Source organism: Urocitellus parryii, chromosome 3 (genome assembly GCF_045843805.1).
Source record: "Urocitellus parryii isolate mUroPar1 chromosome 3, mUroPar1.hap1, whole genome shotgun sequence".
NCBI lineage: Eukaryota > Metazoa > Chordata > Mammalia > Rodentia > Sciuridae > Urocitellus > Urocitellus parryii.
In genome coordinates, this window is record NC_135533.1 from 60,293,590 (window position 1) to 60,321,141 (window position 27,552).

Sequence of the window (27,552 nt, forward strand, 5' to 3'; positions counted from 1 at the left end):
CAGGGCCTACTATGTGCTTCTTTGAGAGCTGATAAAATCCAGAGGTCTCCAAATGGCCTATCTATACATTCCTCCTCTCCTAATAGACAAGGTATCCAGTCAAACAAACCTCCTAATCAACCAGACCAGGTCTCATGCCTTTTTATCCCAGAACAGCAAGTTTCAGTTCCTTGACAGTCCATAGAATTATCCCAACAAACCAGTCACTTACTGGAACCAGGGGCATCCCATCTACTTTATCCTACAAAGCCTGTTTCCTATAGCCCTGTTGTCCATTGTATTTCTAAGAGCAATTTCTGTATTGTCCTTCATGGCAAACAGTGTACCCCACCTCTGGGCTGTGAACATATGTGACTGATATACTCCTGTCAATCTCATTACACAATGGCAAGTGTTGTGGGTTGACCACCCCCATAATCTTAGGGCAAGAAGTCCTACTGCACCAACAGGGTGAGTAGGAGATGGTTAACATAGTACCACACCAAATGTTGGGTGAACAGGATGTGGGATAAATGGAAACTCATTTTTAATATCTTTGATGTCTTATAATTCTAAACTGTTTAAAAATTTTTTAAATTTTAGTTAAAAAATCAAAACACTTTATCATCCTTTCTTAGTATTTCGCACCCAGATTTCCTATTTTGCCTGGGGTCACACAGCTCACACGTGGAGGTGTCCAGATTTACTCCCATGTAGCCTACTATCATGAGAAGCAATTTAGCTTGATAATCAAGAGAACATGCTTTGGAGCTATACCGTAAATCCTGACACTTCTAGTGCTGCTGTATCATCCCAGGAAGATTAGAAAATCTAATCTTGGTTTCTCAATCTGTAAAATGGGTCTTGATTACACCAATCACATAGGATTAGATTAGTTGGTAAAATGCTTGCAGATTACTTGCCATAGAATAAACAATAAATATCAGCTAAAATTATTATTATACAAATAGAGTAGAATGATAAGTCAAAATGCAAAGAAATTTACATATCCAAGTTAATGATGCTAATATCCAAATGATGTTTTAAACCAAATCACAATCACCTTCTGGAATAGAGTCCATGTACTTGTCCCTCAAGGTCACCCATACTGAAGCTGTCCAAGTCAGGAGAGTGGAGTGAAATAAAAAGGAAATCAAACTCTAAGCAAAGGAACAATTTAGCACTGATGACATCTCTTCATTTTTTATGAATGTCTAGTATTTTATATTTAAACATCCCCAAATTAGCTTGTTGCCATTTTTTTATAGTCATTCCTATTTATATTTCACTGATTCTTAGTCCATCATTCTTTCCTGCATCTCCACACATCTTGAAATGCATCTTTGTTCTGAGTTCAATTTCCTTCCTGGTTCAATTTTAAATATTTAAGTCCATTGTTACTAGTTATTTCAGAGGATTTCTCTTTGAGATGTAAATTCTTTCAGTCTTTGGTGGTTTAAAATGTCTTTACTTTGATCTAATTCTTCAATCAGAGGTTACTTGTGTGTATTATTTTTTAGGGGTTCTTCATAGAATCCATTTAGATAAAATTATACAAGCATAGAATATATCATATTCTAATTAAGACCCCATTTTTGTGGGTACCTTTAAAGAAAGCTATTTTGTTTCAGGGCCTTCATTATTTTATTTCATTATTTTCTTCTGTTTTTGTTATTGTTAACAAATATGCTGTTAGTCTAACTGTTGACTCTTGGTAAGCAATTTTTAAGTTTCTGTAGACTTAAAAACATTTTTGCTTGGGTCTTCTAAAGTTTTTCTATTATGCATGTTAGTTCAGACTTACCTTTATGTATTCTACTCAGGCCTTGCTGGACACAAAAAATAAAATAATTATATCTTTTATTCTTATTATTAGGCATTATCTCCAAGAGTGCTGCCTGCCTTCCATTGTTCCTTCTAGTGTTTCCTTCTAAAATTCCTAATTGACTATGATAGAATTTTAATCCTTACCTCCACTGTGTCTTATCTTTCCTATTTTTCATTTCTTTATCTTTCTCTGCTGCATTCTGGATGATTTACTCAAATGAAACTTCTAGCTTATTATTTCATTCTTCTGATGGCACTTAAAAACCTCTTCCTTGAAATCTTCATTTCCATGGTTTTAGTTGTGATTTCCTCAAGTTCTTATTTGATTCTGATTCTAATCTGCTGCTTCTTATAGCACGGTATTCTATTTTTTTTCCATTATGATTTTATTTTTTCATCCTGTTAATCTGAAGTTTTTATTATTATTAATCCATTGTCCTGTGTCTGACGCTTTTCAGAGACAAATTTTACCCTGGTATACTTTATCACTTTTGACTCTAAAAATTTTTGTTGTTGTTGTTCTTTTCTGTGGAAGTCCATACTTTCTGGATCATGGAAGTAAATTATAAATATATTTGTATTTGTTTATACAGGTAACTCTGTTTAGAATCTGTCTTGGCTTGGGATTTCTGCATGATATAGTTGCTGTAAATTCAGACTCTGCAATTTCATGTGGGACAAATTGGAGCATATATTTCTCATCAAAAACACTTCTCAAGGGGCTGGGGATGTGGCTCAAGCGGTAGCGCGCTCGCCTGACATGCGTGGGCCCGGGTTAGATCCTCAACACCACATACAAACAAAGATGTTGTGTCTGTCGAAAACTGAAAAATAAATATTAAAAAATTATCTCTCTCTCTCTCTTAAAAAAAAAAACAACAAACACTTCTCAAGACAAATATTCTAATTACCTTTCATGGGTTTAGGTAACATTTCCAGGATCCCAAGTTCATGTAGGGCTTCACTTGAGCTTCCTGCTGCAGGCATCTCCAAAACCCGGTGTCCTTCCTCAACAGGATCAGATTCTCACCTCCTAGTTAATAGGGCCTAAATTCAGACTCTGTATCCTCCTAACCTGCTTGAACTCTTTTCGTGTTGGCATCGCGTTCTACTTATTTCTGGAAACTAGAAGAAATTTTTTAAATATGTTTTTTCAGTTCTAAAGAATACTTCTTAAAATTATATTTTAATGAGTAACTTTTTTTTTTACAATTTCCAGAAAAGAGATTTCCATTTTGACTTTGGCATGGAATCAAGACCATGGACTTTTCATCTATATGCTTATAAATTTGGGGCACCGTGTCTTGCTTTCTGCAGACATTAACTCCATGCTAATGTTATTATCAACCATAGTAGTCAAACTTAGGTTTTTAAAATGTGTTCAGTAAAACAATTAAAAATATTTATATTTGTGACTTGCATTATATTTTTCAACAGTACTTTAGATTTAGGGAATAAGTCCAGTATGAAATGAAGAGTCAGAAATAAAAGATAGAAATTTCTGCTAGAGGATTAATACATGTTCTTACAGAGATTATACATTTCTAAGTATTAAGAAAATGCTCTAATAATATTCTTGTAATATTTTTAGAGGTGAGGAGGCTAATATCCTCCATGCAGGTTGTTTAAGATGAAGGAAATTTTTTAGGTTTGACATAGAATGTTCACTTTGACATTTTGCAATGATTGTTTTCCAGCAAGGTACCAAAGCTAGGTTGGGAGTACAGGGTGATAAAAGCTTCATACCCCTAATCTTTATTAGCCACCAACACTATTCTTGCATTCTGTGCAAAAACAACAGTCTTAGTGTGACAGGGTTTTAAATCTTGTTCTCTAATAGTTGTTTATCAGTCCTCATCTCTTTTCTTATCACCACGATTAATCTCCAATGATCATTACTTTCTTTTTAAAACACTTTACTTATTTTCTCCTTGATTTTCTTTGCATTGGGACATCTAACATTAAAAATGCTCAGGGATCAGTCCTAGGACCTTTCTCCCTTCTCCACACTCCAGGTAATACCATAAATTTCATGGCTTCACATATTACCTCAATGTTGATGTCTACAAAACCCATGTCTCTAGCCCCTGCTCTCTGCTGAACTATACAGATCCACATCTACTGCCTACTTGATCGCTCTACTGACATATTCAATATACTTCTCAGATTTTATAGGTCTTTAAGTGACTCATTACATTTCCTTCCCTAAACTTATTTCACATGCAGACTTTGCATCTCATTAGAAAGGGACTTTATTTGAACAGATACTGGTATCATCTTAACTCATTTTTTTCTTACATTCAACAGCCAGTTCATCAGGATATGCTTCGAAATTATCTGAAATTTCTCCCCACTTCTGCTGTTTGTCCCTTGATCTAATCTATCATCCTCTTTGCTTGCAACAAAGCCTCCTAATATAAGTGGTCTTCCTGCTTCTACTCCTGTTCCTTTTATGTATTCTCTGTACACAACCAGAATGACTCCCTTAAAAAGTCAGTCAGAAGCCATTGTTTCTGTGCTCAAAATAATTCATGTCACTTAACATAAAGCCAGTATCTTTACCAGAGCCTGTACGTTGTCTGCTGTCTTCCTCCCTCATCATACTCTGACATCATCTTGTACCACTTCCCTTGCCATCTATTAAATTAAGTCCTGCATATTCATCTAAGTCTTGCTCTCCTACTGTCCTTCATATTTACCATACAGCTGTGCTAAAGAGCTTCTTTCTCCTCTGCTTAGAGTTTTCTCCCTTCAGATATTATCCTGTTTGTTTTTTTCCTCTTCTTTTTTTTTTTTTCTGAGTCTCTGCTCTTATGTACTGCCTTCACTGATAATCCTATTTTAAATAGGGGGCATACACACATACACACTCAGCAAAACTATTCCTTCAGTTTGCTTTATATTTCATCATAACATTGATTCTCAGTTGCCAAATTATTTGTTTCCTTGTTTATTTTATTATCTGTCTTGATTCACAAAAACATAAATTTCATGAGGACAGGAGCTTCATTTGCTTTGCTAACTGTACCCCCAGTGCCTAGAATTGTGCTTGGAACATGGTAAGCCCACAATGAACAGTTTCTAGGTGAATAAATCCATAGAAGTTCCAACTAGATTTTTCTCTAAGTTCTTGATTTTGGAGGTTGTTGAGTTGTCTTTACGGTTTGATAATGACATCACAAAGAGAAAAATAATTAAAATTATAGGAAGTGATAACAATGATGATGGCAGTAATAATAATGATGATGAGGAGGAGGATTAAATAAAATGCAGAAAAAGAGCTTTTGAGGAAATAGAGTCTGCTGTCTTCCTAAGATAGCTCTTATCCATGGACCAACTTGTTTTTGAGGGAAGACGATAACCTGCAGATAACTATGGAGAATTCAGCTAAACTTTCAGCTAACATAGCCACTTGCAATACAAGAAGGAATGAGAATTGAAACTATTATTCTTAATATATTCCTCTACTTTGTGTTTTTGATCTTGATGTCTAACTTTGGTGAAAACTTCAACTTACCCACTTGGGTAGCCTGAAGACTATGTTCCTTGACCAAAGATGTTCATATCTTAGTCTCCAGAAACTGTGACTATGTCACTTTGTTGGCAAAAGGGACTTGTAGATATATTTGAGGAAGTCCAGAATTTCAAGGTAGGGATATTATTCTGGATTATTTGAATGGGTACAAATACAACCACATGAGTCCTAATAAGAGAGAAACAGAAGGGTCCAAGTCAGAGAAAGATTTGAAGATGTTACATTTTTGGATTTGAAGATGGAGCAAAGGTGCCTCTAGAACCTGAAAAAGGAAAGGCAGTAGATTCTCCCCTGAAGCCTGCAGGGAGAGGGCAGTCCTGCCAGCACCATGATTTTAGCCCAGTGAAAGCTAGTTTGGACTTCTGTTCCCTAGAAGTGTAAGATAGTAAATCTGTGCTGTTTAAGCCACTAATAGGAATAGGGAATAAATACGACCCAAATATACTTAATATACTTTAGACCACTCTGTATCATCCCATTCTCGCTCTCCCAGCTCATTTTTGATTCCTAGTTATTCTTTAAAGTCATCCCACTTTCTCCATCATCACTACAATTCACTCCTGTCAGTGACCCTGCTTTCTAAGGTCATGTCTTTCTTTTATCCACTTCAACTTCATGTAATTTTCTTCCCCTTTCTTCTGGCCAAAAACCCAACTCTCTGGTGAGGTAAATTCCCTGGAGGACAACTTGATTCTCTAGAAAATAACTTGTCTTTTAATTTTTATATTTTAAGAGCATATTAGTATCCAAAATATTATGAAGGTAATCTTTCTGAATGAGGATTTGATTACTTCATTCAGTATTAGAAGTTACTAAATCAGTAATTACTAATTGGAAATTTCTAAAATATTTGCTATCTCAGTGCCTCATATGCATTTATAGATTATTTTAAACATTTTCCAAACTTTTAAGAATTTGTATACACATATACAAAATTAATATTTAAAGAGTTCTGTTTGCATGTGTTTATTATTTGCAGGTTACAGCATCATTTTCTTCAATGACATATTTTGATACGATAGTTATAAGTGTGCTAAGGAGAAAATGAATACATTTATTATTATTTTTATTGGTTCTTACACACAAAAAGTAGGAAAGAGCTCTATCATTAAGTGTGTTGACTCATAAAATGATATTTCTCTGAAGAAAAATAGTGTATTTAAAATTTTAAATAGAAAATGCACACTATTAATGTTTTGAAACCCTGAGATCTTTTCATAGAGACATAGTTATTGATTATTTTACATAATCATTTTGGAAATAATACATTTCAACTCTGAAAATATATACCATTTAGAAATATAAAAGTCAGTACTCTAAGAAATGAATTTAAGGTAGCAATTACTTCCATGATTGTTTTTCAATTACTTTTGAAATTATAATGCTATATTCCTGGTTTTATTATTACTTTAATGTATTTCTTCACATGTACTCATTTGTTTATCAAGTAGAGGTACCATATATTCTTAATATAATAGACTCAATAATATTTCTCATTAGAACTTTTACTTGGAGAAAATAATTTTGGATCTACAGATAATCTTAAAAGAAAATATTTATAATACAAAATATTGTTGTAACTGCTTTACATTGTCCTTTGAACAGTAAAAAAGAGAGTTAAATCAAGCAATAATGTACTAGCCAACCATAGGAGATGTAGGCTTTCACCATTTGGCAAAGGTTATCATCGTAAGTCAGCCAGTAAAATTGTCCTTTCTCACTTGGTAAGCATTATTTCTTTAATATTATTTTCTTTACTGTGGCATGCTGCAAAGTCTTAATTTTATGAAAGCAAGTCTAAGCTTTCCCATACCTCTTTGATGCACTCTAAAGTGACTTTGCCTGCAGCATTAGAAGAAGACCCTATATAATTCCATACTTAACCTAGTGCCCAAATAAAATATTCATCTTTTAAGTCACAGAAGAATAATTAAGAAAGGACATCTTGCTAGGTATGTGTTTACTTTTAATTTAGGTCTGATTTGTAGAACACTTAATCATTATACATAAGAAGGCCATCTTTGTTAATTCAGTTGCATACCCATATTAAAATGTTCCTATAGAAAATTCCAGGTAATGCTTTTCCATGCAACCTAATCAATCTTTAGTGGTGACAGTAATACTTTATCCAGATTGTATTTTGTCACATACCATCAGTTATTTCAGTGTTTATAAATTCTGTGACGCACATCACAAGACATTTACAAAGACTAATGAAGAGTTAGGCATTTTAAAACCAAAGCAGAAAAAATACTCTTCAGCAGTTAAATGATATTTTTCCTTTTCAAATTCCTTTTGCATGAGTACTAATTAGTCTGAACACTGCTAGGAAGATGGTAAATAAAATTAGTATCCTTATTTTGAACATAAGAACAATGAAGTAAAAAAAAAAATCTAAACTGTCTTCATTTTTTATTCTTTCACTCTAACTATATATTATCTATCTATTTAAAATCAATTTCTCTATAAGTATATGCATAAATGACTAGTATACAGAACAAAACAACAAAAAAAGAGTCCCTTAGAACTAAGGTTTGTTCTGTTTGAAACATCATCCATGGAAAGTTGATCTATTTCTTCACCATAAAACCCATCATTCTATTTGCTCTACCTCTTTCCATTCCAAATAATTATCCTTTTCCAATCCAGCACCCTGGAGCTTGTAGTAAAGATGAGCACACTATAAGCTTATTGTAGTAAAGACGAGCAAACTAAGGTCACTGAAGTTGAAATGATTTTGCTCAAATTATAAAATCAGCCTTCAATCCCAGGCCATACAAATATTTACACTGTCTTCTAACATTAAACTGGCTATCACAATATCAAAGTGTTTTTTTTTCTGTCCCCCCCCCCTTAACTTTTTTGTTTTCCTATCAGTTGATACCTCACTACACCATTTTCTCCTTAGGTGACAAAAGAATAATCAGAGATATACACATCTTTGAGCACCAAGGACCTATGAAAGGAGAAATGATCTATAGCAGAGTCAATACTTCAGGGTGAGGATTATGGATGAGTATGTGCCAAAGCATAAGACTAAGGGAACACTCCCCCCCAACTCCAAGTTGAGAGCAGTCACTATTAAACACAAAGAATCCTCTCAAAGTAGAAACTTGGAGGGCATTAATTTTCATGAGGAAGGTCAACACAATTTGTGTGGTGGATGAATAATGTGGCACTTCTTCTAACAAGGCAAGAAGGTGAAATTTTATTTTATAACTTTACTTGGCTTCATGACTTTAGGCAATGGAAAGTGAGAATAATATTAATGAGTTGGAAAAAAGTATAGATACAGGTGGGCTAATGAATACAACTGTAATTGCTAAAATCTTTTAGGCAATAACTGATTTCAGGAAAGAGCATCCACTTATAATGACTATTATGTCAATTTAACAACATTAATGTAACCAAAATATGACAACTTAATCTGATTATGTTCTGTACATGTTGATAACTATGCTTTCTAGTCTCTGCTTGGAACCTAATTGAAATGATTATCTTACTTTCAAGGTTTATTATCAACTACAAAATAAAGGACAATGTGAAACTTTTGTGTCATCCATAATGAACCAACATTTCAAGTCATAGGTTTATCTAAGTGATGAAAGTCATACAGTTCAAGGTGCAAACAAGATAAAAAAATTCACAGGAAACTATAGAATATTTATTTCCTACTCTATTTTCCCATTAATCATGTTTGAAAATCTCTTCTATTGTAGAAAATTAAATAACATGAATTTTATTAAAAAGTTTTATTTCTTCATTATTTTAAATAAAATAAATTACTAGCATGCCAAGTTAGAATTATGTGTTTTGCACTGAAAAACAATGCATTAACATTTTCTTTGTGTGGAGTCCATCTGTTTACATTGACATACACACAGATAGCAAAGGAAAATAAAGATTGATAATTGCATATCTTATTTTCAAAACTAAATAAAGAAGTGAACACATTTTGTTCAAGGATTCACTTTCATATGAAGGACTCTTAGTTTGCATTGATCAGAATAATGCTATTATAAGGGGGTGATATAATAAATGAATTTCCAAATATTAATGTTTTGCTCAACATAGCAAAGTTTTAGTCTGATTTAGTTAAGTTCAGCATGGACCAGGATAGACCCCCTTTTTGTGGTGAGTACATCAACTGGAATATGTGGCCATTATGTTCACTGCAGGAGGGAAGAAAAATGGAGGAAAGTAATCAACTGTCTAAATCCATTTTTTGTTGCCATAACAAAATACCTAAGGCTGGTCATTTTACAAGTAAAAGAAGTTGATTTGACTCAAGATTCTGGTATCTGCAAGGTACAAACAACATGGTGCAAGCTCTGGTGGGGGCCCCCTTTGTCATGACATGGCATAGAGTGGAAAGGAAAATGACCACATGTAGAAGGGCCAAGTGTATTGGGTGACTAAATTTTAAACAGATCTTAAGAGAAATAATCTAGTCACAGTAGATCTGATCCATTCCAGGAAGATGGGTAAGAGAGCATTAATTCATTCATGAGGATGGAACCCCCATTACCTAATTACCATATACTAGGCTCCACCTCTTAAAGGTACCACCAGCTCAAAATTCTGAACTGGAACCAAGCTTCTAGCACAGGAGGAAGGACAGAGGGGAAACAGATCACATACAAATCATAGCACCAAATCATATCGGCCTTTGCCACATCCATTGTCCAGGACTTGTCATATGGTGCTAGCCCAACTACAAGGAAAGGTGCAAAAATATAGGAAAACATGATGTTTGTGAACTCTACTCTGAGTTTTGCTATTGTTAATATTTGATTATTTCCAAGAAACTAAGTCCAAGCCAAACAAACAAAAGAATATATCCTTACAGGAAAAAATATATATTTAATTAAATCTGGATAGCTTTTCTGTCTGGTGGGAAAAATTTTAACTATTAGCAAAAAGTGAAATATATGTGTGCTATATCTTACAAAAGCCTTAGAAAAGGCAGTTAATACAAGATGGAGGCTTCATTTTGAACAAAAGCAGAGAATATCTGGAAACATGCTCACTCTGTCTCTTAATCTTCCAATTAAACCCATTAATTAAAGTCTTGTGTTATTTTGCATTTTTCAAATGGTTAATTGATTTTCTGTAAGCTTAGCTCTAAGGGTTGAAAAGGAATGTCAATAAACTTGGACAAAATTTTACAACTTGGTGATATATTACATGGTGGTTGCTGAATGCACACTTTATTCACCAAGGACTTCTTTTTTTCCATAGCTGTAATGAAGTGACCATTTTGTAATAACCCTTCAGTGAAGGTAGGATTTTTACTCAGGATGGCTGTTTCAAGCCTGCCTCAGGGTATGTACTTAAAACTGCGATAGAGGACAGAATATATGAGAGCTAGAAGGAAAAACAAGACCAAAAGTCAAAGTAGATAGATTATGACAAAAATCCAGATCAAGGTGGATTAACAACCTACTTTAAAATTTGAAATAAATAAAAGAAAAATTAAAGTTCTATAATCCGTAGCAATGTATGTGTATTTTCATTTGCAGCCATATCCTTAATAAGTATGCATGGACAATCTGAATGGAGACTGTTCCAATGGAGAAAGCAGCCCAGGACATTTTCATTGACTAAATGTCCAGATTAATTACATCAGCACTAATTACATTGTTTAACAGTAGCTGTCCTGCTGCTAATCTCATTTCTCCTGTAAATAAAAACTACCTTTACCCCAAAGAATTGGCTGTTAGATGAACTGTATTATGCTAGTCAAGGATTAACCACCTGTCATACCTTACGTTAGAAAAATATTTTAGATTGTAATTATCTGTGATGTTTCATACACTTGTAGGACAAATGCAGGATTCTCAGGGGAAGAGATCTGACTTATTTGGCTGATGCTGAATGAAGTTCATGGAACATTTTATTCTTCAGAGTAGAAGTAAGAGATGATGGCCCAATAGGGCTAGGAGGAAAGGAAAACCATAGCAGCATGGTTTTAAAAAATGTTACAGACTAAGCTTTTAGGATTGTTCTCAGTGCCTCATGCTGAGGATAATAATTAGAATAATTAATTCTGAATATATTCTTTACCCTTCTATGTACTCTCAGCATCATGTGCTACTCTTACCTGTCCTAGAGTCTGTACCTATGTATAGATATTTTGCTTCCATCCCAAATCTCTCCTTCTTCTTTCAAGTACATGCAGAGTGAGGTGGAGGCAGGAGGCAGGACCATAATTGGCTGAGGCCTCACATAAGGCCTCACATGAGGCCTTGTTGTATGCTGCAATTTCCTGCCTCCATGCTATCCTTACTGCAAGTTGTACCAATCCATATAGCAACCACACAATATCTCACTTGCTGCTGACATCCTGCCTCCACTGGAACTCGACTATACATTACTATACTCAGATAGATAGACATCATTCTATCATTTTTTTCCTCTCTCTCACACACACAGACACATCCCCCTCTCCTCCCCCCACAATACATTTCACACATATATCTTCAATCTGTCCATCCACTGAATAAGTATCCACCCAATACTTAAAAATGTCCAAATTGGGTAGAATTACAGATGAAAGCTTCTCAGTTGATTCACAGATTCTAAAATCTATTCCCTAACTTTACAAACCTGGAGGAGAATTTCTGTCAGTTCCTGAAGAGACGAAGAATTGATGACACACATGATAACCAAAAAAATCGATATTAACCCACATTTATATTTTGAAAAAATTATTCTTACTAGAATACCCCAAGTCTCCCTAATAAATATACAAGAAGTATATATAATCAGGCAGAAGTCCATGAGAAAATACATCTTATGGAGTTGAGTTTGTGGTGGAGTACAGTTAGAACCTGAGAAGCTACAGGAACCAAGTTTAGTGGACTCAAGTGAGGCAGGATACTTTCACTATGGAGCTGGTGTTGATCATGGGACACCAATGGCTTCATTGATGTCCCAAAACTTTAACTACTAGGTTCAAGATCCTCTATATTCTTTGCCTTCTCCAGTTTTCTTGACTTACTTACCATCCAATCCCTGGAACAGAGACACTCCGCTCCCATTTTTCTCATGCTCTCACTGTGAGCATTCTCTTTCTAGGGCACTCTCATCACTGTAACTGGGTGATTAGAGTTCAATTGTTAAGGTTTTTGTTTTTTCAGTGCTTGACATTTCATGCCCAAGCTTTAACTACTTGAACTTCCTTCTTAAAATTGTTTCTTTGACACATTTCTCTACTGCATTGGTTTTCAGCTGGAGATTTTCAAGGGACATTTGGCAATATCTGAAAACATTTTTTTTTGTCACAAATCAGAGAGTAATAAGCATCTAAGGGTATAAGGTAGGGATATCCCACAACATAAATGTCCTACAATACGTAGGGCAGCCCTACAACGAAGAATTATCTACCTCAAAAGTTTGAGAAGCCATACTCCAGAGATGGTTTCATGACAATATGTTTATAATGTAGTTTCATTTGTCCAGGAGTGATTCTGAATCCTAAACATGCCTCTAACTACCATATGTTGACACACAAAGTGTAGAAGATTAACCAGCAATAAGGCAATGTGGCTTCCCCCTGTCCAAGTATGTGGACTTAACTCATTGAATTTGTAAATACTGGCACCAATGGCTATTATATATTTATTCCTTTCATACAGAATTGTTTCCTTACCATCCCATATAAGGACTTTTATGAAAATAGCCAGATTTTATTGAATATTTATTTTCTATGAGGCACTTTTTTGTGGGTCTTAAATCTTTTAATCCTCATCCTGTGAGGTAGGTACTGTCTAATTTCCATTTGATAAATGATGAAACTGAGTCACAGAGAGGCTAAATCGTCTACCTCATCAGAAAATGGTACATCTGATTTTAAATCCAAGTACCTTGCTCTGTGATATTGTATGACCAGTCTCATTCTAAAAGGGCAATACTATGCAACCAAATGTAAAAAAAAAGAATTAAGTTCAAACTCTTCTAACCAGGTTCAAGATCCTTTATATTCTTTACCTTCTCCAGTTTTCTTGAGTTACTTACCATCCAATCCCTGGAACATAGACACTCCACTCCCATTTTTCTCATGCTCTTACTATCAGCGGCAAGGATCAATTTAACAGGTCTCAACTGGCATGTCCTTCTAGCTCCTACCATCTTTTCAATACCTCTTGATTTCCAAAGTTGACTTAAAAGTCTGGCCTTTTACCTGAGGCTGTCAGCATGGCTGCTGTGGCTCAGGTAATATGACTTTTACCATTCTTATTATTTTGGAAAAAAAAAACACATTAAGGATGTTAAACATATATTTTGTGATGGATACAATAAAGAGGAATAGATAGAAAGATAAAATGACATGTGATAAATAAATAAAAATAAAAGCATATTTGTAGGTTGACCCAAACTGGATTAAAGTGTCTCTGTTCTAATATTTACCACCTATATGTGAACTTGAATTGAGCTTAAGTGCTTGTATATGCCATGTTCTTGATATGGCTCTAGGTGTCTTTGCACAAAGGTAATAATCCAACATAATATTTCCTAATTACTTTAGGTACCATTAACTTCCAGATTCCTTCTAAGAAGCTCTGTATCTATTGTTCCCAGTGTAAGAGTTTTCTTCAAAGATTCTGGGGGCTCAAATTTGTTTTAGAGTAAAAAAAAAATGTGTTCCTCTAACTAGAAAATTGCAACAAGTTTACCATTACAGAATAATCCAAGAAAACCTTTAGTCTTTGGGGATCTGCTTTGATATTTTATTTCTTTCCTTTTTATTCTTCTCCAAATAATAAGAAATATGGAGCATGAATATATAAGAGCAGAGCTGAGTAGTTTCCAAAACTGGAATCATATTGCTCAATTAAAAGTTTAACCAGTCTGTCTTTATTGGTCTACATCTTCATGGAGTCCAAAGTCTAGTCATTATTGTTAAGCAAAGATAAATTAACTCAGATTGTCTTAATAATTAATCATCCCCCAAAGCTTTGAGACTGGCTATTACCCTTAACTATAATATAGGGTAGTTATTTTACCTTAGTTTGCTGTATATATTCCATTTACTCATCCATAAAATGAAAATATAATATGTGCCTTACCTAGAGTTGAACTTGTGATAAGGATAATCCCCAGAGAACAGGACCTGTGTGATACTCATTCCATAGCACCCACCCAGTCATATGTACACAGTACCTCTCAATGTTAGCTGGACTGAATTAGAATAAGTCATAATATATGAAAGTTTATAAATTTTTAATCTCTTTAAATTTAACAGGTTATTAAGTGCATTAATGACACTTTAAATTAACAAGGACATTTTTCATAACCAATGAATCTGGAAGATAAGTTTTTATGAATATAACCATATTCATAAAGAGGATAACACTCAAGTTATGGCATAACTAAAATTACACTTTTATGTTTGTACCAGAGAACCTGATGCCTTTTTTCCAAGCTGATGTTAAGTCAATATATTGGCTTAAATACAAATTTTCCAAATTGTGTGTGTATTTTTAATGCATTTCAATCTGCCAGAAGACTCATAGCATTGATTCTTTAATGAACTCTGAGGCATGGAAATGATGATGGGGCCTTAAAAAGCTGCCAGTGTTGAACTCTGATCACAGATATTGTGCCACTCAGTGCTGAAAGCATCTTGCTTCTTTCAAACCATAATTAATTTTCTGTAGTGCTTCAAATAATATATTCAACTCCTCACTTTTAATTAAGATTCCTTTTCTTGCTCCAAATTTAAATTATGTTCTGAAAGCATTTTTGTCAATTGCTTTTTCATGTGAGAAATATAATTATGAACTAAATTTTGTTAGTGTCACATTCATACTTTTTAATAATAAAGTTGTGAATAAAATGAACAAAGACTCTTACACACATTTAAAATGTCTCATTCTATAAGTAGAGTAGAACAATTCCAGAATACACTGATAATGCACAAGTGTCCCTGTTTTCTGAAGAATAAATATGTTTCCTTGATAGCTTATAATCAGTTAGCATAATATAAATTAATCATTAGGAGCCTGGACATAAATAATAAAGCAAAAATCTTAACAAATACTCTGTAAATCTTTTTACTAATATCTGATAACAATTATTTATAGTTAGTATTTGACTATAGATTAACCAAAAACATAGAACTTAAAACATTTGTCTTTTAATAGATAATAACTTTAAGGTTCTCTAATGCTACTCTATGCCTATGAGGTAATCACTAAAAAGAAACATGTTTAGAGGTGATATATGCTTTCATAGCAAAAGACTTTACAGGTGTGGTGTTTTCTGTAGGACAGTCCCAGTGTTGCTTCTTTAACTTCTCAGGTGTCAAGTAGCAGTTGTGGCAATTGCAGCCTTTGGTGGTAATTTCTCAATTCTGGTTCCTGAAATCTAGTTCTTAGCTGCAGGCCTCAGGGGCAGCAATCTTTCTGGTAAGGTTTGTAAACTCTCCAAGCAGTACTATATTGTTTTGAGTATTATTCCTGAGTATTTAATCTGCACCCTCATTCTGCAGCTTTTCCAGCAGTTTTCTAAACAATGGATTCCCTAAGCTTCTTCCTCCTTAAAATAATTTACGTGGTTTTACTTCCTCAACTGAAGACCGAATGACTCATTATTTGTATGGATTTTTGCAATATGAAATAGACAAAATATTTCTTGACCATGGAAGGCAATAAAAAGAGAACCAAGGGAGAAAGGGGGTAGGAAAGATGAGGTAGGAATGAGACAGACATCATTACCCTAGGTACAGGTATGATTGCACTAATGGTGTGACCCTACTTCATGAACAATCAGAGAAGTGAAAAATTATGTTCCATTTATGGACAACGAATTGAAGAACATTCTGCTGTCATGTATAGCTGATTAGAGCAAATAAAAAATTAGTTAAAACAAGAGCACCGAAGCTTGGCATAGTGAAGCATGACTATATATATACACATTGGATCCTTAATGGTTTACATTGCCCACTGATCACTAGGTGTTATTGTATTAACCTGGATACTTTGAACCAGAATTAGAGGATGTAACCAGAAGCCAGGGAGGATCAGTAAGATGGAAGGGTGGATGTTTGCATTTCAATTTGGTGTCTGTGTGGTGAGGGCAACAAGCAAGTTATGCAAACCTGTGCCATCACAGAATTGTGTTGAAAGAGTGTGGATGGGAGTTTTGGAAATCTTAGAAGCTATCATTATACTGAGCCATAAGTAACATTGAGCCTGTGGAGAGTCAGCCATGCTGAGAGGAGAGAATGGTACTCTTCTTAAGCAGAAGTGGTTTTGTTTTTCTTGGTATAATGTTATTAACTCTAGAGTAAATAGTCCTGTTGCCTCTGCTTTGGTAACCTCTAGATTAAAATGGGAAGATGTTTGCCACTATTGAATAATGTCACCCATGACTTTGGTCACTTTGGAGTCTGTAGGGTAATGATATCACTGGGGTCCTGGACAGCAGTTGTGGAGATGTGTGCAATGTAGAGGTCATGTATACCTCACTACCACTTTCATGATTTTTTTCTCTGCTTTGATGGAAACATTAGATAATCAATGATGATACACATTCAAGCAGTCTTTTGTGTTTTGTAGTCTCCCAAAATTTGTTCAGTATTGTCAGAGAAATCGGAACTCTAAGGACTAAGGATGAAACATGATATACCCAACAATGTCTTGGCATCAGACAATAAGGAGGAAACATGATACACCCAATAATGTCTTGGCATCAGAGTTACTTCTCATCTATTTACTGACTGTGTGGTTTGGAAAGGGTCCATAACCTCTCCAAGCTTAAGTATGCTGATCTGAAAAATGGAAACCAAACCCATTTCTCAAAGAACTGCAAAATGCAATGACATAATAATACTTGCACATAGATATTTGGTAAATGTTCATTCATTTCCTTCTTCTCAATCTACCCCCTTGACCCCCACAAGGATTTATAAAAGAATGCTTGCATGAAATGCTAAGTTAAAGAACTGAAACTTGGGCTAGGATTGTAGCTCAGTGGTAGAGTGCTTACCTCAGATATGTGAGGCACTGGGTTTGACCTTCAGCACCACATAAAAATAAGTAAATAAAATAAAGATATTGTGTCCATCTATAATAAAAATATTTTTAAAAGAACTGAAAATGTCTATAAATACTTGCTCTTAAATTTTATATATTTGTAATCTTATATTTACATAAGAACTCAGAATATGAAACACATATAGAAAGTCTAGTAGAGCTAAGATCAGAAAGTTTTTACAAGCAAGGCTCAGAAAATAAAAAAAATTAAGAAAACATTTATTTATTTATATATTTTCCCCTTCCCCTGAGTATTGAACCTGAGATTGAATCTTGGGGCAAATTACCATTGAATTACACTCTGAGCCCTTTTTATTTTTTATTTTGTGGGTCTCACTAAATTTCCAAGATTGCTGAGGCTGGTTTTGAACTTGTGATCCTCCTAACTCAGTCTCCAGAGTAGCTGACATGATAGGTGTGTGCCACCAGGCCTGGCAAAAAAGTCCTTTTAGATAATTGAGACTCCTTTAACTATTTATTATATTTTTCTATATCAAGTTAACAATACTAATTATTGGAATAATACACTTATCAATTAAATTTTTTCTTTTTCTCCCCTTTGATATTTTGTATTCAATATTTGTGGCAATGGCATGCTAAAGAAAAGACAATTTGGAACTTGATTGACTAATGGACAACCAAAAGGTTCATTTCAACATAAAAATAATAGACTTGAATTTTATTCAGGACATGAAGTCTCAGACTTCAAATATGCACGTCCCTGAATGATCTGTAGTTTTTTATCAGTATCAACTAAGTGAAAATATAAGAAGACAAATCATAATTCCTACCAGAGAGGACAGACATATATAGATTGACATTAGCTCCCCACTGCAGTCTTGTCTTTGGAGGACAAGTTATGAAATTATTACTGATGTGTAGGACTGGGTTGTGTTGAGCAGCAAAGGAAACTCTATCCTCATTCCAATGGAGCTTGTGCAGATATTTACTGGCTTTGTTAGCATGAATAGCAACTTTCCTGCAAGTTAGCCTTTAACAAGGAATGGCAACAGCTTGGAATAGAAACTGGAAACTAACTGGGAATCCATCCAATTCTACACTTCTGATTTGCTTAAGAAAGGCAGGATCCATGTGTATTTTTAAATTGAATTGACTGTCAATCCGATATCAATTTTAACTTTTAATTGCCTTGTTTGAGAAAACCTTTGGACTCTTCTAAAGTTTTCATTTGTGCTGTAAAGTCCTTGACTGCAGTAAGCATTGATCTAGCCTCCCACTAACTAGAACTATTTGGGCTTCTAACCAGGGTCATTCACTCACATAAGTGACGTTTATTAAAGTTCAACATTAGAAGGCACTGTATTTCATGTTAAACATCTTTTCATAAGGATTACAATCACATTTTCATAACAATATACCTCATGCTTCAGAAGTCTTTATGTCACATCTCAACTCATTACATATTCCAAAGAAGGAGAGCAATTTTAAAAGCTTTGTATTTCCCATTATGTTTATTTTCTTATCCACTTACTAAACTGGACCATATTTCAGAATTTCATGAATAGTGAAGGCAGATTTCAAGGAACATCAGAGTTATGATGGCATCTTTAACTTGACATTCATAGAAAAATCTGAAAGTACACGCATGGCTGGTTTTATCCAGAACTGCACTTAATTTAAACCCAGCTCTTTATTTTTCCCTGAAGTGTCTGCAATATTTGATATATCTTCAGCTTCCATAAGTTGTTTACACCTGCTTGATATCAAGGGCATTCCATACTCAGAATAATTTAAGCATATTGGAAGAATTAATTTGAAATATGATAAAATGAAAAAAAGGCAAGCAAGTAGAATCAGAAAATCACAGAATTTTAGAACAGAAAGAATCACCAGAGTTAATTTCATCCCTCTCTTTCCTAAGACCCAGAGGTTAAGGCCTTGGCCAAGTTTCTATAGTTAGTGGCAGATCCTGGTTCAGCACTAATGACTCCTAATTCTGAGGTAAGTGCTCATTCCATAGTTCCGTGTTGTGAAGTAAATAAAGCTAAGGATTAATGCTCTTTTCTATGACACAACAATGCTAAACTATAATGTGTGAGTGGCTTTGACTAATGTACCAATATTGGAATAGCAGTAACTTGAATCAGCATTCCTTTTTTTATTGCTGTTTTGTCTAGGTGCCTGTGAATTAGAAGTTAACTGTGCTACTACAAACCTAAGGTCTTAAAATCCCATGTTAACACAAATATCCATTGCCATCTGCCTACTACTTTTCTTCAGCTTCTTCCAAAGCATAGGTGGTAATCAGTTGACTCTGGAAACTTGGGTATGTCTGAACCTGAACGAGTCCTAATTCTTTATGTTTAAAAAGTGCAGAGGTTAAAATGAGAAATATTGATATGCTTACATACGAGCACACAGGACTGTGACTTTGAAACTTGTAGGGAGTAGATAGTGTGCCTCCAGAAAGGTAGCTTATTTTCTATTCAAAGTGATGACTGGCTTTTCCAGAAGTGAAAAAAATGGCCACAGGCACCACTTATTCTTTGGGCAGCAGCTGGGAACCGTGAAGTCCAAAATTGTACATTCTAACAGCCAACTCCATGTATGGCCCACTGTGGAAAGTCTTCCACTTGTGAAGAATAAAGAGAGAAAGAGAGAGGTGTGGGGGTTGCGGGGGAGAGGGAGAGAGAAAGAAAGAAAGAAACACAAACAGGGTAAAACCAAAGGAAAAATTGGGTCACAACTTAAGGAACCAATCAATCGGGGCAAAAAGGAAATTTTATGTGGTTGGGATGATTAGTAAGATTTTCACTATTCATATTTACTGTTCTTATTTTGTGGCAGGTATATTCTTTTATTCTAATACAAGTGCTCTGTAGTGTCCCATGGATAAATCAATGCAATCACTTCTAATCACTGCTAACAGTCTTGTTCCTTGACTTTTCATGTTAAATAATTTTTTGAAGCCAATTCTCTCCTGTACTTTATCAACCAAACTAATGGACATTACCATCTGAGTAAGAAAGACACATTCATTTTGTTTAAGGAAGAGAGGAAAAAAAAATATAGTACTTTTGTCTAACCAACATGGTACCAGATCTTAATATTCTCAAAGAGAAGGAGAGGGTAAGCCTATTACAGATTCCTGTAAAGTAACAACACATGTTTAATAAATATGCAAGGCAGACATACATCTGAATAAATAAATGAGTAAAATACTTTCAAGTATTTGCTACTGCTCAAAAGCATTTTAAGTTTTTCCTTTGGTTGAGTCTTCCAGGGCAGTTTAAAAATCTCTTAAGAAATTTAATTTCATCTGTTTACAGATTTCCTTCTACATTGGCCCATAAAGCTAATGACCATATTTATTCTCTAATAACCCTCATTCTCAACACTTAGCACTAAATATAATTAGTATATTTTTAAAAATCAAATTCATTTTCCAATAACAAAAATCTGGCAACTTGATTCTGAAATAATTGCAATAGAATATGGTTCAAATCCTAAAAGCAATTTCACAAACGAGTTTCTAAATTGATGATTCTTATTTGAGGCAACAAGAATAATGTTGAAACAGATGTATAATTTACAGTTGTTTTAATACCTTGGTTTAAAATTTGGTTAGTTTGGAAGCTTCTACTTCTATGCCTACATGTTCAATATAGTCCAACCTGAGTCCATCTCAGCATACAGACCTATGTTGTAAAAGTATTTTGAAAACAGAATCAGATTTTTTTTTAAAATTAGGTGTTGATGGACCTTTATTTTATTTACTTGTATATGGTGCTGAGAATAAAACCTGGTGCCTCACACATGCTAGACAATCGAGCTACCACTGAGCTACAACCCAGCCCCAGAATCATATTTGTAATCATTTCTAACTCAAGTAAATTCTTCTACTGGAAAAAGATGGGTTCATGTCCGCAATCTAATCCACAGATGAATGCCACCCTCCCTTCTTACTCCATGGTTAGAAATGTACTTTAAAACCCAAACTAAGAGCAATTAGATTTATTTATTCCCCTCAAAACATATTACCCCTGAATAGTCTCAATTTTACCAAGCCTTTTAAGAACTGATTTTTTCAAAAAACTTATGATTATTTTCCCCATGGAGTGTGCTAAAGACCTCTGACCCAATTTAATCTTCTTTAACAGATATGTGACCAATCACATATGTGACCACTCATTCTTTTTGACCATTGTCTTATATAGAATAATTTATTTAGGAAAAGGGGATGTTCCCCAATGTACATCTTTATCTTTTGGTTTGTTGGTAATTGTTCCTAACAGGAGACCATTTCTTATAAGTATCAGAAAATTAAATAAATATATTAAAAATCTTACAATTTTATCATTGACAATATTTCTTTTTAATATGGCTTAGTTTTACTAAAAGTACTTTAATATGTAGAAACATCATTGTGAGTTATACCTCAATCAGATCTTCTGCAAAAGTAATTTCTTTCATCTCTTAAAGCTATGTTTTTCATTTTATTCACTCTTTATGGAATAGTTTTAGATTTGAGTTTTATTGATTCTTGCCTTTTACTTGGTATACACTGGTATTTCTTTTAACTTCAAATAAATTTAAAATATTTCCCAATAAAACCATCTCACCAAATGATAAAGTATGGTCTTGGGAGAGAAGTTTAATTTTAACTACCTTCCATTTCATTTTGAAACTTTTAAAATTGGTTGTTTGAAGTTCTTCCCCATGTCATCTGGCATACTGGGAGATGTATCTAAAATTTATATCTATGCTCATACCTGCCTCCAATATTAACTTGTTTCTCTAATAAATATCAAAGATCCAAAGAACTAGGACTTTATCAATAAATTGCAGTGATTTTTTTTTTCTTATTTCAGAAACATGGTCTGTTTAATTGTGGCTGACAGACTCAAGAGTTAATATGTATCATCATTATACTCAGTAGACTGTTAAAATTAAAGAACTTCATTTTACTCTTTAAATACTTGAAAATTATTCCAATATTTTTCAGTATTAATTCCACTAATTTCCTTCAGATACTTTTTGAATCTATACTACCCAAGGGACAATGCATGCCGTCTTAACTTTGTACACTTAACATGCTGTGATGAAACAGTTTTATCTACCCTCTGAGGGTTGCCAAGTTGGTGCTTCTGAAATTGCCTTTTGTATACTATCAGAGTAATTAAATACCATGTGTTGTACTAAACTCTTTGTAGTAGTCTTTGATCTATATACATATTGCCTGGTCAGTTGTTATCATATCCTAGGCTACAACAGTTTTGTATTATTGTCATTTATTATTTCTTCTGAAGTTCAATAATATAATAAAAGTATTATATAGCCTGACATCTTATAGTAGAAAGATTAGTTTTCAGTCTTCATTTATAATTAGCTATCACTTTTTAGTATGTCAAATTGCTCTAGAAATTTCTATTTTCCCTTTATTAGTTGTAAAATTTAGCAATTGAGAAATCACATATTTAGGAATGAATTTGGGTCTTCAGCAGACATGAATCAGGTTAACTGGCATATGTTTTACATAAGTATCATATAAACAGAAAATATTGAGAGTCCATTCCTAAGGTTCTTTTTGTGTTCTGATCTGAAGGAATCACAAGTGATCTCATCAGAATCTCTGTGTGTGCATGTGTGCATGTGTGCTTGTGTGTGTGTGTGTGTAGTTGGATCTCATCCTTGATATATTTGCAACAACCCGGTCTATGTGAACAAGTTCTCTTTCCTTGTCTAGAGATATATGTTTTAAAGCCAATTTTTTTGAAGAAATATGTTCTGAGATAAGATTCTGGGGAAACAAAATGAAAGGCTTCATAAAGTCAGTCCTTGCTTATGTGAACAGATTGACAGGATTTTCAATTATTTCAGTTAAACCCCAGTGGATACCAGAACTAGCCACCTTCTTCCTCTGCTTACCTCAGAAACCAACCAACAGCCAGACACAGGTTTCCTACAGGGTTTAGTACAGGAGCCAGGTTGCCCATAACTGGATTTGGCCAAACATATATTTGTGTATGAGAGCAACTGTGTCTCTGGAACCCTAGCCCCAGAACTTTCTCTTACTCACAGACCAATAGAAGTCTAGCTCTAAGACTTGGCTCCTTTCCTTCTAGTCATAGTTGTTGGTAGTGGAATAGTATCATGGAGAAAGCAGAATTACTTAGTTAAGTATTGCATTATGAAAAAAAAATCTACCTTCACATAGTTATAAGTTGACTATAATTTTGTTTCAATGTAGTTATCAAAGATCTATTTCTGGTGTCATTGCTAGATTAAAGAAGAGGTGAGTGAATACATATTAATGCATGTTTATATAGGAACATACTATGCCCTTCAATCATACACTTCCCTTTTATTATACTGTCTTATGAAAACCCTTGAGAATTTTTTGACCCAAGAGAACGTGTAACTAATGTGATTCCATACTCAATGCCAATTGATGTGTTGGATACACATGTAGGTTTCTAAGCCATGGTAAGATTTCTCACATTACTGATATATTTGTAATGAATAATCTCTTAAAATATATGATTACTTCATTAAAAGATATAATGAGTAAAGATGGTTGATTTTCCACATCCGATTCATCAGTATAAAAGCTATTTTTAATAAAATAAGTCAGAATCATCTTTATTTTATTTTTTTCACTTTTATGCCAAGTTAAAAGCACTGATAATGAATGGTGTCATTCATTGGCTATTAAGAGTGGTGGCTGCAAAATCCAAGAATAATTCTTTATCATAATATTCAGATTCATTGAGTTTCTAATTATCTCTTTTGTAGAAACTATTCAAGGATTTCTAATTGAATTTATGACCTTGTACCAAAATCACATCTTCAAACTGTGTTTACTCACATAAATCTAGTTATCTTACCCTTATATTTATTTTGTCTTCCTGGTCTTTTTTTTTGGTACTCTAAAAAGAGATGCTTTATTTAAGAGCTTAACTAACTAATGCAAAATTTACTCTCATTATCTTCATATTTAATTAAGACTTTCTTATGTATGTCATCGCCTTAGCAAGGACTACAAGTATTCCTGAATGTCAGCCTCTTATCTATTTCCCTCAGCTTTTAAACATAATAAAGTGGCTGGATTCTTTGTTTAGTATTTCAGATCTCCTTTCTTTCATGTCACAAAAGATAAATTCACACCATTGCGCTGACAACATCACAGCTTTGAAAATGCATCCACCTGTTACCTTATAAATAGTTCAGTCACTTACTTTAATCCATCTTCTTCTTCCCATCACTCCGATGTCAAACTCACAAGTTTCCACTTTTCTCAACTTCGAGTTATAAACCAAGAGTCCAAAAGTCTGTTCACTTAACTAACAACACACTGAAAGCAAAATGATTTTGACCAACAAGATGTCAGTCAGCAAGTATTCTTTTTTAGAAATATTTAATAGTCAGGCTCTGGCAGTTTTATTTTGATGAACATTCAGTAGTGCTAACAATGGCAAGAATCCACTCCTCCTAATATGGGTATTGGTTAAATGGCTGGGTGGTTACCTGTCCATCCTCACATCTTCCTGTGTGTTCAGTATTTCAATATAATCATCTATCTATATCACTTACATAGTACTGGTGGTTTAATCCTGGATATCTAAACCATTTTTTTTGCTTTACTTATTTGTTTCATTTACCCTAGTCAAGTTTTTTCTTTCTTTATTAAGTTTCCCAAGTCCATAGCTTTGAGTTTGTTAATATCCAGGGCAGAGCTAAAATAAAAGGAATACACATAACACCCAAAGATCAGAATTTCTGGAGTGAATCTTTGGGAGGTCATAAAAAGCTTCCTTGAAGAAAATAATTTTGATATTGATATAAGAGCTAGGACCTGAGTTGAAAAATCATTTATTTATCCTCAAGTTAATAGAAGATTGTCAAATGACTTGAAACTAAAGTTTATTTGTGATTTTTATCATTTCACTTATTCCTGTCATTTAAGGTAAAACAGGAATTGATATTCGTGGACTTCTCCAGGTTGCATAAAAAATATCTGACCCAATATCACCTTCTAAGAGTTCCAGAATACTACCTTTGCTTTTCCATGTGTGTTTTTCTTTTCACTTATGAGATTCCCTTGCTGCAAACCTGAGATGAATTTAGGAGTTACTGTTTAGATTCTATTTACAAAATAGCTGTTTCAACTAATAAATTGAGTTTGCATTCTCCTGTCTCCTGTTGTGGAGTTCTATTTCAATCATGATTCATTCTGAATCACCAAAAGTCTGAACTAGAATCAATATTTTTCAGTACTAACTTGAGAAGCATTAAGATAGATTTTGTAGCTTGAAAACCACAAGTCTCCTCTTTCTACAACTTCATTATAAACCACACAACCACAGTTATAAGCATTTAACATTTTTATGTCTCAAATAGGTTTTCTGTTCCAATGCCCAGTATGACTTAAATTTCCTTTTAAACAATGGATATAGGACTGAACATCTCTCTACTAACACAGGAAGAAAATAACATCACCCATCCTACTCACACGGCACCGTGCGGAGGTAGAGGTTGTCACGGATGATTTGCTGAAGTTCGTGGTCAACAGAACCCTTCTGAAATCGTAAGTTGAGGTAGTGACGAAGGTCCTTATCAACAATTCCTCCTGAAATAATAAAGGTTTTTAGTAAAGGATGTTGAATAATGATAAGAAGTTAATTTGATTATGTTATAAATGTACTCGAGAACCCATTTAAAAGATGAGTTCCTTCATACTGTTCTTTATACTTCCTGAAACATTTACTGCTTTCATAATCAAACAAATAACATTTCTGAGAAAACAATTGGTTGTGAGATCTATGCTCAGTGCTTTGCATGTATTCTTTAATTTAGTCTTTATTTAGAGTGAAGCTTATATTATGGTAAAAGTCATATGTTACTCCTGAGCTGATATCAAAATATCATAGTGTATAATCATAGCAGGGATTAAAAAAAACCTTTATTTACTTCTTTCCATCCCTCTCTCCCAACCCCTAGCAACCACCATTTTTGCTTTGTATCTCTATGAATTTGATTTCTCTAGGTACTTCATATATGTGAAAGCAAGAATATTAGCCCTTTTGGGATATTTTATTTACATTAATGTCTTCAAAATTTGAAAAGATATTAATGTTGTTTAAAATTATCTATGAGTTTAGTTTGATACAAAAGTTAAAACATCTACTATGCAAACATTAGAGTTTATTTCCTTTATAACTATAAATCAAAGTAATTTTGCTTTCTTATAACACATGTGAAGAGGTTTTTAGCTAGGAAAAAAAATTTTCTTTAGCCACTGATAATAATTTGTAGTCTTTCTGCCATTTTAATTTAATGAAAATCTGGAATACTGGTGAGAAAACCAATAATGTAGGCCTGTCAAAGATTAATTGTATGTTTAAGGACAACTATGTCAAATTATGAATATTTATCTTAAGAGCCTTCCTATTTCTAGGTTGGAAAGATTGAATTACAAACCAAAATACCCATAAAAATATAAATAAGAATTCCTGGAATTTCACCTTTTCAACCAATCATATTAGGTTAATTGAACCAATATAAAAAATTAAACTTAGATGAAATAGGAAATCTGTAATAGCTGAAAAATCATATTATCTTTAAGCCCTTTTGAATCTCAGAATTAGAATCATATGTCTATTTGCACCACCATGATCAGGTAAAATAACATTACAGAGATGTGTTCAAATTCAACACAAGCTCTTTTTACACAAACAATAGTATATTTGTAAGCCATATGATAAAACATTTCTGAAGTTTTCAAAATCCATCATTTCATTTGCCTCCTCATCTGCAGGCATAGTCACAGTAAGATGTCATAAAAAAGAGAATTTTAACTAAGTCAACTATTAATATTCTTACTCTCCAAATTATTTTATTATATATTTGAGCAAATGTTCTCAATATATTTTTTTCCACCCAATATAACAGATAAAGGAAAACAAATAACATCAAAGGAAGATATATGGTTTATTGGATGCACATAAATATTACATACAGCATGCTTACGTACATTTTTTTTTCAAATTCAGAATCATTTTAGCAGCCAGAGAAGCATAGCAGTCAGAAATAAAAGTTTTTGAAACTACTATCAGAAAATATCAACAATTACTTATTATTTACATCTCCATATGCCCTGTGTTTCTGTGGGTCTTGGGCTTGCTGGCAGCACAATCAATTAGTTAAAAA

At 33.8% G+C, this 27,552-nt stretch overlaps 1 protein-coding gene across 2 annotated transcripts in view; it reads right to left on the reverse strand.

The window, feature by feature from the left end:
- The window catches only part of Magi2 (membrane associated guanylate kinase, WW and PDZ domain containing 2), a 1,291,542-nt gene that overhangs the window by 878,685 nt on the left and 385,305 nt on the right, over positions 1-27,552 (reverse strand). For both annotated transcript variants that reach the window (XM_026384953.2, XM_026384952.2), the window contains exon 2: positions 25,856-25,972. In XM_026384953.2, the coding sequence (XP_026240738.1) occupies positions 25,856-25,972 (117 nt within the window). The remainder of the gene's footprint in view (positions 1-25,855; positions 25,973-27,552) is intronic.